This window comes from Tamandua tetradactyla, chromosome 1 (assembly GCF_023851605.1).
Source record: "Tamandua tetradactyla isolate mTamTet1 chromosome 1, mTamTet1.pri, whole genome shotgun sequence".
Taxonomy (NCBI): domain Eukaryota; kingdom Metazoa; phylum Chordata; class Mammalia; order Pilosa; family Myrmecophagidae; genus Tamandua; species Tamandua tetradactyla.
Window position 1 is genome coordinate 20,961,816 of NC_135327.1, and position 12,778 is coordinate 20,974,593.

The following is a 12,778-nucleotide window of genomic DNA, read 5'->3' on the forward strand; positions in this document are numbered from 1 at the left end:
GGATGGAGCACATGAAAGGGGGAGGCAGAGATACCACAGAGGCATGTTGAGAGAGACAGAGACACAGAAGAGATGGAGACAAACACATGCATACACAGAGACAGAGAACATGGGAGGGCAAGAGAGAGACACATGCACATATAGAGAAGAGGCACAGACAGAGCCAGAAAAGGAGACCATGCCAGAGACAAAGAGAAAGAGAGAGAGAGGCAGAGAAAGACGGAGGATCAGAGGCAGAGGTCCTGGAACTGCAGGGTTCCTCAGGGTACCCTACTTCCATCCAGACTGTGCAGCAAACCTTCTTTTTCACAGGGTCACACACTGGTGTTTGTCCTCTGCAACCAGAGGATGTACATTAACAGCTCATCACAGCCCTCCAGCCAGGCTCCAACAGACAGGAACACACTTACCTTGATTTCTACAGGGTCATTCTGGTGGAAGTTAATTGGTGCAACCCCAGGGACGTAGAAGGCGCTCGTTTCACACGTGATACAGAGAAGCAGCAGGTACCATGGCAACCAAACCTGCTTGGAAGAAGAGACGCTCCAGTTGATATGGAGAAAAGAGATATCATTCTGGGCAGATAAAGTCATGCCATTTTCATGTCTGTTCTAACAAGACTCAGCTTTGTTCTCCCTCTAAGAAGCCTGGGCACATGTAAGTGCTGTTTCCCAAATGCTCCTAAGAGTGCTACAAGACGACAATCCTGCATTTCCAGAAACGAGCCATAAAATGAGTCAAACAGCAGCAGGGCAAAAGGAAAGACTAATATAGGAGCCACAATCCTCCACTTCTGGATCAACATTCTTACAGCCATTTCATGTTGTAGCTCTTTCTAATCAGCTAGCAAGAAATTCAGCTCCACAATGTTCCACTAATTGTTTTCTTTTTATGGCAGCAAGTTATTTCACCAATATATTAGGCTATAAGCCTTCTCCAAAACTGTACTGGCCTCAACACTTTTCATTCTCCTCCTCACTCATTCAGCAACAACCACACTGGCATCCTTGCTGCCCCCTGATCATAGGAAGCTCTCTCAGGGCCTTTGCTTTTTTTTTTTTTATTTGTTTCATATCTTATGATATATTGCTGAATAATTTTTTTATTTATTAAACATCACATACAAACATGAACATTCTTACCATGTGATTATTCCAAAATGATATATAATCAATAACTCACAATGTCATCATAGTTGTATATTCATCATCATGATCATTTCTTAGAACATTTACATCAATTCAGAAAAAGAAATAAAAGACAACAGAAAAAAATTCATACATACCATACCCCTTACTCCTCCCTTTCATTGATCACTAGCATTTCAATCTACTAAATTTATTTTAACATTTGTTGCCCCTATTATTCATATATTTTTAATCCAGATGTTTTACTCATCTGCCAATAACGTAGATAAAAGGAGCAACAGACGCAAGGTTTTCACTATCACACAGTCACACTGTGAAAGCTTTTATCATTATACAATCATCTTCAAGAAACATAGTTACATTTCATTTTTACAGCTCTACATTTTCAGGCAGTTCCCTCCAGCCTCTCCATTACACCTTAACTAAAAAGGTGATAGCTATTTAATGTGTAGGAATAACCTCTCGACTCTGGAATCTCTCAGCCATTGACACTTTACTTTGTCTCATTTCACTCTGCCCCCTTTTGGCTGAGAAGGTTTTCTCAATCCCTTGATGCTGAGTCCCAGTTCATTCTAGGATTTCTGTCCCACGTTGCCAGGAAGGTCCACACCCCTGGGAGTCATGTCCCACGTAGAAAGGGGGAGGGCAGTGAGTTTGCTTGTTGTGCTGGCTGAGACAGAGAGAGGCCACATCTGAGCAACAGAAGATATTCTCTTGGGGGTGACTATTAGGCCTAATTTTAAGTAGGCTTGACCTATCCTTTGTGGGGTTAAGTTTCGTATGAACAAAGCCCAGATTGGGGGCACAGCCTATTGCTTTGGTTGCCCCACTGCTTGTGAGAATATCAAGAATTCTCCACTTGGGGAGGATGAATTCTCCCCCTTTCTCACCATTTGCCCAAGGGGACTGTTTTAGTTTGCTAGCTGCTGGAATGCAATATACCAGAAATGGAATGGCGTTTTAAAAGGGGAATTTAATAAGTTGCTAGTTTACAATTCTAAGGCTGAGAAAATGTCCCAATTAAAGCAAGTCTATAGAAATGTCCAATCAAAGGCATCCAGAGAAAGATACCTTGGTTCAAGAAGGCTGATGAAGTTTAGGGCTTCTCTCTCATCCAAAAAGGCACATAGTGAACATGGCGTCATCTGCTAGCTTTCTCTCCTGGCTTCCTGTTTCATGAAGCTCCCCAGGAGGCATTTTCCTTCTTTATCTCCAAAGGTCACTGGCTGGTAAACTCGCTGCTTCTCATGGCTATGTCATTCTCTGTTCTCTCAGAAAATCTCTCTCTCTCCAAAATGTTTCCTCTTTTATAGGACTTCAGAAACTAATCAAAACCCACCCAAATGGGTGGAGACACGCCTCCAGCTAATCCAGTTTAACAACCACTTTTGATTAAATCACATCTCCAGGGAGATTATCTAATTACAGATTCAAACATACAATATTGAATAGGGGCTATTCTGCCATTACGAAATGGGATTTTGATTAAAACAAGGCTTTTTTAGGGTCCATACATCCTTTCAAACTAGCAAAGGGACTTTGCACATACTTTTTTATTCACCGTTCAAATCACTCTGGGATTTATCAGGGCATCACTCTGGACAAACTTACAAAATTTCAGATCAGGGCCTTTGCTTTTACTGTTCCCTATGCCAAATGCGCTTCCCACAGACACCTGTATGGCTCCTCTCTTCCCTAATTTCATCCAGGTCTCTGTCAAAGAAGGCTTCTCAGAGAAGCCTCCATTGATGATCCTCTATCAAACAACATCCTGGGAACTGCCATGACCCATTTCTTCGCCCCTTCATGGGCCTATCTACTTGTCATGTAGGACATGTATTTTTTTATATGCATATTATCTGTCCCCTGCACTTGAATGTAAACTCAGTGGGAGCAGGGTCTACATCTCCAATGTCATGAGCAGTTCCTGGCATAGAGGAAGCACACTGTAAATATCTACCTGCATAGTAGTTGCCTGGGAATCAAAAGCAAGAAAGATCAATTTCTGCCTCAAGAAATTTGCGCCATCAAAGCTGAGTGACCAAAGCATCTTTCCCTTCATTAAAAATAGGTCACGGCAGGCCATGCTGGCTCAGCAGCAGAGTTCTTGCCTGCCATGCCGGAGACCTGGGTTCGACTCCCAGTGCCTGCCCATGTAAATAAATAAATAAACATTATTAAAAAAAAAAAAAGTCTCCACCCCCTCAAGAATTTATGAGTTGCCTGATCCCCCTCCCTCTGCCTCATATAAAAGCAAGCAACTTTTGTTGTCCACACACCTGAATCACCAATTCAACTGCATTTCTGCATCTGCCTTTTCTCTCCACCACTTCGCTGCTGCTGCTATAGTTGACCTTCATTTCCTCCCTCTCAGACAAGGTCACAGACTTCTCTGAAGCCCCTCCACCATCAAACTATCACACACACTCTGAGATAATTCTTTCTGAACCTCAATTTTAAAGCGTATCAGCATCACCAAGGGAGATTGTCAAAAATGTACAATCATCTGCATTTTCACCTGGACCATAAGTTGAGAAAAAACAGGTTTAAAAATTTAAAGTTCTGAATTTGGTTATTTTATATGTATACATACTTGGTTAAAGTCTTAAAAGTGGTATGATTGCAGTGCTTTTCCCTTGATTTATTCTGAACTTTTATAAGTATCTTCCAGTTAATGGTCACTAAAATATGTAATAATAGTTGGACCTCAATAAAAATTGAAAAATGGCTAAGACAGCTGTATTTTATCTGGTAATCAGGAGCTCCTAGAATTAAGAATGAGAGCAGGAAGAAATAAGAGTAGAAGGTACAAAATTGTCTCATGGGGCAGGATTCAGTATAGAAAGAAGTAATTTCTCTCTCTCTTTTAACTTTTATTTTGAAAAAAAAAATAGATTTACAAAAGAATTGCAAAAAATTGCAGTTTCTGTATATACCTAACCCACCTTCCCTCAGTGTTACCATGAGCAGTAAGACTTTTATAAAATGACTAGATTTGGTTCCACCCCAATCAAGATGGTGGATTGAGATGCCTCAGGGCTCTCTTCCCCCACAGAAGCTCTGAACAAGGTCTGGCAGAAACATCTTTCTCAGAGCTCCAGAAAATAGTTAAAAGACCATGCTAACAGAGGGCACACCAAATCAAGAAAAGGCTACTTTTAAGTAGGATCTTACGGTGCCCTAGCTGGTCCCTTCCAACCCCTCCCAGGCCCTCACTCACAGGGCGAATCCCTGGTCCCAGTTCTGGAGGAAGTAGGTGGCCTGCATGTACATACTGGGACCATGTATACCTGCCTAGTGGTGGCCTGAGGGACTTACCATTCCAGAACTTGTCCTGCATGTAGAAGGCTGCTCATCGAGCTCTCCTAAACACTGCGGGAGAACAGTCCAGTCATGCTGTCTGGGGCAAAGGATTGCTGGTTGTAGAATGTATAGTGGCCAGGACCAAGGAAACTGTTTCCTAGGGCCACACACAAATACCAAGATAAGATATATACATGGAAAGGACCAGAGAGGTCCCTATACTTTGGCCAGGAGCTATTCTCTAAACTCACTGTATGGATAAGCCCTAAAGGTGGTACTCACAGAGGTCAGTCTGCAAAGACTGAAAAAGGTGTTTTCTTTTGTCCTTATTATTATTTTTTTTGCTAGTCCCTGACATTCAAGGAAAGCTCTGTCACAATACTAACTGATAAAAGCTTAAGGAACAGACACTTCAACTCTAAATTCCAGTGGTAATACATTAAAATATCAAAATCTCCAGCTTTCAACAAAAGGTTAAAAAACATACAAAGAAACTGGAAATCATGGCCCCAGAAAAAGATTAAAACATCAGAAACCATCAATGAGAAGGACCAGACCTGGAACATATGAGACAAAGACTTTTTAAAAATGGTCCTAAATATGATCAAAGTGTTATAGGAAAACACAGAAAAGAACTAAACGAAATCTGGAAAATGACATGAGCACCAAGAGAAGAATGTCAACAGAGTGACAGAAATTATCAAAAGGAATCAAACAGCATTGAAGACCACAATAACAGAAATTAAAAATTCTCTTGAGGGCTCAACAGTAGATTGGAGCTGGCAGAAGAAACAGTGAACCTGAACATAAGACAAGCTGGCTTACATCTGTGGAGCCAAAAGAAGAACAAAGAAAAGTGAACAAAGAGCCTGTGGCATACTATCAAGTGTACCAACATATGCATTGTGGGATCCAAAGAAGGAGAAGAAAGAGAGAAAGGGGCAGGGAGAATATTCACAGAAATAGTGGTTGAAAATTTCTCAAATTTAACAAAAGACATGAATATACACACCTAAGATGTTCCTCAAACCTCAAACAGGATAAACCCAAATAAGACCCATGCTGTAGTATATGTTAATCAAAGTGTTAACTGCCAAAGATAAAGAGAAAATTCTGAAGGCTGCAAGAAAAAATAAAGTGGCACATACAAGGAGGCTCAATAAGATTAAATGCTGATTTCTCATCAGAGAACATGGATGCAAGAAAGCAATGGATGACATATTTAAAGTGCTGAAAGCAAGAAAGTGCTGACCAAGATAGATTCTGGCAAAACTATCTTTCAAAAAGGAGGGACAGATTAAGACATTTCCAGATAAATGACAATTGAGGGAGTTTGTCACCACCAGACTGGCACTACAAGAAACGACTGAAAGGAAAGTACAATAGACAACAGACCAAGGTCACATGAAGAAATAAAGATCTCTGGTGAGAGTAACAAATTGGGTAAACATAAATGCCAGTATTATTGTATTTTTGGTTTGTAACTCCACTTTTTACCTCTTACAGAATCTAAAAATCAAATGCATAAAATATAATGACAAATTAGTGGTTTGGGACCCACAATGTATAATCAAGTAATCTGTGACAAGAACTACACAAAGGTGGGGGGACAGAGGGATATAGGAATATAGTTTGTATAGACTATTGAAGTTAAGTTGGTATCAAACAAATGAGACTGTTACAGATTTAGCATGCTAAACTGAAGTGCCATAGTAACTACAAAGTAAATATCAGAGAATATACAAGCTCACAGAGACAAAAATGAAGAGTACAGGTTGCCAAGGTTTGGGAGAAGGGGCAATGAGGAGTTATGTATAATTGGCACATTACCCTAGACATAATGGGTATAGGGTTTCCGTTTGGGAAGATGGGAAATGTTTTAGTAATGGAAGGTGGCGAAGGTTCCACAATATTATGAATGGGATTAATCTCATTGAATGGTATACTTGGGAGTAGCTGAAATGAGAAGGTGTATGCTGTATATATGTTCCCACAATTAAAAAAAAAAAGCAGAAAGAATAAAAAAGCAACTAAAAAGACAGTAAATGAAATAATTACCTCCCCCTCAACGTGGGACATGACATTCGGGGGCAAAAGTCTCCCTGACAACGTGGACATAACTCCTAGGGATGAACCTCGCCCTGGCATGCTGGGATCGACAACGCCTTCCAGACCAAAAGGGAAAAGAAACATAACAAAATAAGATGTCAGTGGCTAAGAGAGTTCAAATGGAGTCGAGAGGCTATTCTGGAAGATACTCTCATACAAGCTTAAGTTAGATATTGCTAATTGCCATGGCTTGCCAAACTCCAACCAACATCATTTTTGTTAATCCTAAAGGACACCCAGGGCTCTATCTGAGATTCTACAAAAGCTTCATGCATTAAGTTTACTTTTCAGAAACCTAAAACCTTCGGTTGGTTCCCAGGCCAGATAAGTCCTGAAACCCAGAGGCCAATCTATCCAAGAACATCAACCAGTTCCATCTCCCTTTCCCATATTATCAATACTTTCCAACATGAAAAAGCTCGAATGGGCATAGCACAAATATCCCTAAAGACTGGGAGAAGGATCAAAGGAGAAGGAGGAGTTATAAGAGAGAATTTAATTTAGGATTTAATAAATGAGTATGATTACAGAATCATTATACTGTCCTCAGTGTCTTGGAGCAGCTAGAAGGAAAAACCTGAAATTGTGGAACTGTAACCCATACCAAATTTTGAAATCTGTCCTTTCAGTGTACTTTGAAATTTATTGCTTTTTGTATACATATTTCACAATTAAAAAATGCTAAAACGCAAAAAAAAAAAATTAAGAATGAAATGAAATACATGATCCTAGATATAGAAAAGGCTCAAAGGAACATTATTGGGACATGTTGAAAAATTGGAATGAATAGACTGTAACCTATATCAATGCTAAATTTCTTGAATTTACGATAACTGTTTACATAAATGAATGGTCTTGTTCTTAGGAAACGTACATGGTGGTATTAAGTGTTCGGAAGTACGATATAAAAAATCAACACTCAAGTGTCCAGAAAATGGGCTGATCTATAGTCAGACAAATAGAAAGACCAACAGATGGATAGATAGAATGATACGGCACTTGTGGCAATATGTTAAAATTGGCGGATCTGGGTATCTGAATGTGGGTAGGGGTGTTATTATTGTAATTGTGCTGTAAGTTTGAAAGTATTTCAAAATAAAAAGTTAAAAAAAAATCAGAGCATTTAATCAAGCTTTTCATATAACATAGTGTCCATGTTGACTATCTACCTTAAATGTGAATTATTTAAATCTATCCCCAAACCATATTTATTCATTTTAGATCTGAAAACTCTATCTTTAGTAATTTACTAAAACAGTTTTAAGCTTACCTTTTTAAAAAATAGCTTGCTTTAAAATTAAAAAAAAAAAAAGAAAGAAAGAGTAAAACATTTCAGGTAAGTAATTCAAACAGCATAAATGAGTATACCAAGAAAAAGAAATCTCATGGATTTCCAGTTTCTCAGTTCCTGGCAAATCCCTCCAGAGACATTCGATGCATATACAAAAAGAAGGCTTTAATATTATGGGTCAATTTGAATACAACAACAAATAGATGTTTTATTCCTTCTTCCTGAGTAGGGATGAAAATCCTACCAAATGTGGGCTGGTTACAGCATCTGATTTCCTTTCTGTCAGAGGATTTCCTCTACTTGATCAGTTATCTGAAGAATGTGGCATGGCCCTCCCTCTACGGAACCTTCGTTCATCATCCATAGAATGTGAACACTCACAAAGAAGAAATAAGCCCAGCCTCCTCTTTTCCTCTAATTCCTCTTTGTACCTGAATTTTAATTAAGGAAGATAAGTCTTATATTACTGGCATAAACTGCCATTCAAAGGTGTTAACAGATTTTTTAAAAGTTGTTAACAGATTTTTTTTAAAGCCCAAACCTGTAGAGCAGCTAGGAGTAAAACCTAAAATTGTGGAATTATAACCAATCCAAACTCTGAAATTTGTTCTACAACTAATTGTTCTGCTGTGCTTTGAAATTTATTGTTTATTTTGGTATATATGTTATTTTTCACAAAAAAGGAAAAAAGTTATAATAAAAATATATATATACATATATTTTTTTCTAGCCTCCAATGTTCTGGACCAGCTAGAAGGAAAATATCTGAGATGATGGTATGGTAACCCATGACAAACTCTAGGATCTACCCTGTAACTACTTGTTGAACAGTGCTTTGAAAACTGCTGCTTTATTTTCTTTGCTTAGTTCATATGTTATATTATACAAAAAAAAAGTTAAAAAAAAAAAAAAAGTCCAAACCTGATTTTTTGAAAAACTATGCAGAAAATAGACAATTTTCATATAAAGATATACCAACAAACCACAAATAAATTTAACTTAGAGGAAGGATAAAGACATGAGAAATAACAATGGTCATTACTGTAATTGCTAATCTTAAAAAAATAGCAAAACAGGCAAAAGAAAATATCACTGTTCTAAATACCTAGGTTAGGGTAATCCTAGCTTGACTCTGCAATTCTACTTTATGCAGAAAACAGACAACACCTTTAGGCCCCAAGGTGCCTTCCAGCAGTTACCTCCCCCCTTTCCTTTCTAAGCCTTCAGGGCCCAGCAGTCGTCCCTGCCCTCAATGAGATGACTCCCACCAGGTCAGATGAGGCCTCTTCCAAGCCTTTGCTCAGGCTGTTTCTTTCTTCCTTTTGTTTTTTTTTTAATTTTTAAAATTAAAAATATATATATAACAAACACAAGCATTCTTAACATATGATAATTCCGTTTACATATATAATCAGTAATTCACAATATTATCACACAGTTGCATATTCATCATCATGATCATTTCTTAGAACATTTGCATCAGTTCAGAAAAAGAAATAAAAAGACAGCAGAAAAAAATCCATATATACCATACCCCTTACCCCTTCCTTTCATTGATCACTAGCATTTCAATCTACTAAATTTATTTTAACATTTGTTTCCCCTATTATTTCCTTTTATTATATGTTTTACTCATCTGTTGATAAGGTAGATAAAAGGAGCATCAGACACAAGGTTTTCACAATCACACAGTCACACTGTGAAAGCTTTATCATTATTCAATCATCTTCAAGAAACATGGCTACTGGACAACAGCTCTACATTTTCAGGCAGCTCCCTCCAGCCTCTCCATTACATCTTGACTAACAAGGTGACATCTATTTAATGCGTAAGGATAACCTCCAGGATAATCTCTCAATTCTGTTTGGAATCTCTCAGCCATTGACACTTTATTTTGTCTCATTTTGCTCTTCCTTCCTTCCTTTGGTCGAAAAGGTTTTCTCAATCCCTTGATGCTGAGTATCAGCTAATTCCAGGGGTTTTCTCAATCCCTTGATGCTGAGTCCCAGCTCATTCTAGGATTTCTGTGCCATGTTGCCAGGAAGGTCCACACCTGTGGGAGTCACGTCCCACATAGACAGGAGGAGGGTGGTGAGTTTGCTTGTTGTGTTGGCTGGAGAGAGAGGCCACATCTGAGCAACAAAAGAGGTTCTCTTGGGGGGAACTTTTCGGCCTGATTTTAAGTAGGCTTGACCTATCCTTTGTGGGGTTAAGTTTCACATGAACAACCCCTAAGATTGGGGGCTCAGCCTATTGCTCTGGTTGTTCCCACTGCTTGTGAGAATATCAAGAATTCTCTACTTGGAGAATTCTGAATTTTCTTCCTTTCTTACCATTCCCTGAAAGGGACTTTGCAAATACTTTTTTACTCACTGTTCAAATCACTCTGGGATTTATTGGGGCATCACACTGAACAAACCTACAAAAATTATGCCCTACTCAAGGTTCCATTTACTTATGGTGTTCAATTAAGCTGTCCACATAAGTTATATTAGGAACTGCACTAGTCAAAATATAAATTTTGTACCAAATAAACATTTTTTGTTTTAGTCTCACATATAAGTTAAATTTTTAAAATATTAATTACCATCTATTTTCAACATCCTGCAGTAATGACATTCCTTTGTTCTTCCTCATGCAAAAACGTTTTTAAATTTGTACATTTAGTCACTATCATTATACAGTCTAGGCATTCCTAGATTATACCATCTAAGTCTTTATCGTCTGTCTTTCTGATTTCATTTGTGCCCGCAGCCCTCCTCCTTCTATCATTCTCACATTCAGCTTCATTCTGTGTTCTAACAATTGTATTACAGTTAGGTAGTATTGTGCTATTCATTTCTGAGTTTTTACAATCAGTCCTGTTGCACAATCTGTATCCCTTCAGCTCCAATTACCCAATATCTTACCCTGTTTCTATCTCCTGATGGTCTCTGTTACCAAAGATATTCTCCAAGTTTATTCACTAATGTCAGTTCATATCAGTGAGACCATACAGTATTTGTCCTTTTGTTTCTAGCAAATCTCACTCAGCATAATGTCCTTAAGGTCCATTCATGTTGTTACATACTTCATAACTTTATTCTGTCTTACAGCTGCATAATATTCCATCGTATGTATATACCACAGCTTGTTTAGCCACTCATCTGTTGGTGGACATTTTGGCTGTTTCTATCTCCTCATAATTGTAAATAATGCTGCTATAAACATTGGTGTGCAAATGTCCATTTGTGTCCTTGCCCTCATGTCCTCTGAGTCGATACCTAGCAATGGTATTGCTGGGTCATACGGCAATTCTATACTTAGCTTCCTGAGGACCGGCCAAACTGCCTTCCACAGCAGTTGTACCATTTGACATTCCCACCAACAGTAGACAAGTTTGCTTCTTTCTCCACATCCTCTCCAGTACTTGTCGTTTTCTGTTTTATTGATAATGGCCATTCTGGTGGGTATGAGATATGTCACTGTGGTTTTGATTTGCATTTCCCTAATAGCCAGGGAAGTTGAGTATCTTTTCATGTGCCTTTTGGCCATCTATATTTCCTCTTCTGAGAAGTACCTGTTCAAGTCTTTTGCCCATTTTGTAATTAGGCTGTCTGTCTTTCTGTTGTTGAGTTGAACAATCTCTTTATATATTCTGGATACTAGACCTTTATCTGATATATCGTTTCCAAATATTGTCTCTCATTGTATAGGCTGTCTTTTTACTTTTATTTATTTATTTATTTTTAATTTTATTAATTAAAAAAAAATACAAGAAACAAACATTCCCAACACATACACTCAGCAATTCACAATATCATCACATAGTTGCGCATTCATCATCATGATCATTTCCCATAACATTAGCATCAATTCAGAAAAAGAAATAAAAAGACAATAGAAAAATATAGCAAACAGGAAAAAAAAATTTTACAGGCCATACCCCTTACTGATCCCTTTCACTGATCACTAGCATTTCAAACTAAATCTATTTTAACATTTGTTCCCCCTATTATTTATTTTTATTCCCTATGTTCTACTCAGCTGTCGACAAGGTAGATAAAAGGAGCATCAGACACAAGGTTTTCACAATCACACAGTCACACTGGGAAAGCTATAACATTATACAATCATCATCAAGAAACATGGCTACTGGAACACAGCAGTTCCCTCCAGCCTCTCCATTACATCTTGGATAACAAGGTGGTATCTACTTAATGCATAAGAATAACCTCCAGGATAACCTCTTGACTCTGTTTGGAATCTCTCAGCCATTGACACTCTGTTTCATTTCATTCTTCCCCCTTTTGGTCGAGAAGGTTTTCTCAATCCCCTGATGCTGGGTCTCAGCTCATTCTAGAGTTTTTCTCAATCCCTTGATGCTGAATCTCAGCTCATTCTGGGATTTCTGTCCCATGCTGCCAGGAAGATCCACACCCCTGGTAGTCATGTCCCACGTAGACAGGGGGAGGGTGGTGAGTCTGCTTGCTGTGTTGGCTGGAGAGAGAGGCCACATCTGAGCAACAAAAGAGGTTCTCTTGGGGGTAACTCTTAGGCTTAATTTTAAGTAGGCTTGACCTATCCCCTGTGGGGTTAAGTTTCATATGAACAAACCTCAAGACTGGGGGCTCAGCCTATAGCTTTGGTTGTCCACACTGCTTGTGAGAATATCAAGAATTCAACTTGGGGAAGTTGAGTTTTCCCCCATTCTCACCATTCCCCGAAGGGGACTCTGAAAATACTTTTCCACTCATTGATCAAATCACTCTGGGATTTATCAGGGCTTCACCTGGACAAATCAACAAAAATCTCATGTCCTATAAAAAGTTCCATGTACTTAAGGTGTTCAATCAACTACCTACATAAGTTATATTAGGAGGTACACTAGTCAAAGTATACATTTGTACCAAATAAACATTTTTTGCTTTAGTCTCACTCAGCTGAA

General features: G+C 38.5%; 1 protein-coding gene across 5 annotated transcripts in view; it reads right to left on the reverse strand.

The window, feature by feature from the left end:
- TM9SF4 (transmembrane 9 superfamily member 4) overlaps positions 1 to 12,778 on the reverse strand; it is an 82,690-nt gene that overhangs the window by 37,330 nt on the left and 32,582 nt on the right. For 2 of the 5 annotated variants that reach the window (XM_077111729.1, XM_077111753.1), the window contains exon 2: positions 411 to 524. In XM_077111729.1, the coding sequence (XP_076967844.1) occupies positions 411 to 524 (114 nt within the window). Of the gene's footprint in view, positions 1 to 410; positions 528 to 3,427; positions 4,415 to 4,466; positions 7,213 to 12,778 lie in introns of those variants that run through there. The other 3 variants (XM_077111739.1, XM_077111720.1, XM_077111721.1) reach the window with 3 other exon arrangements.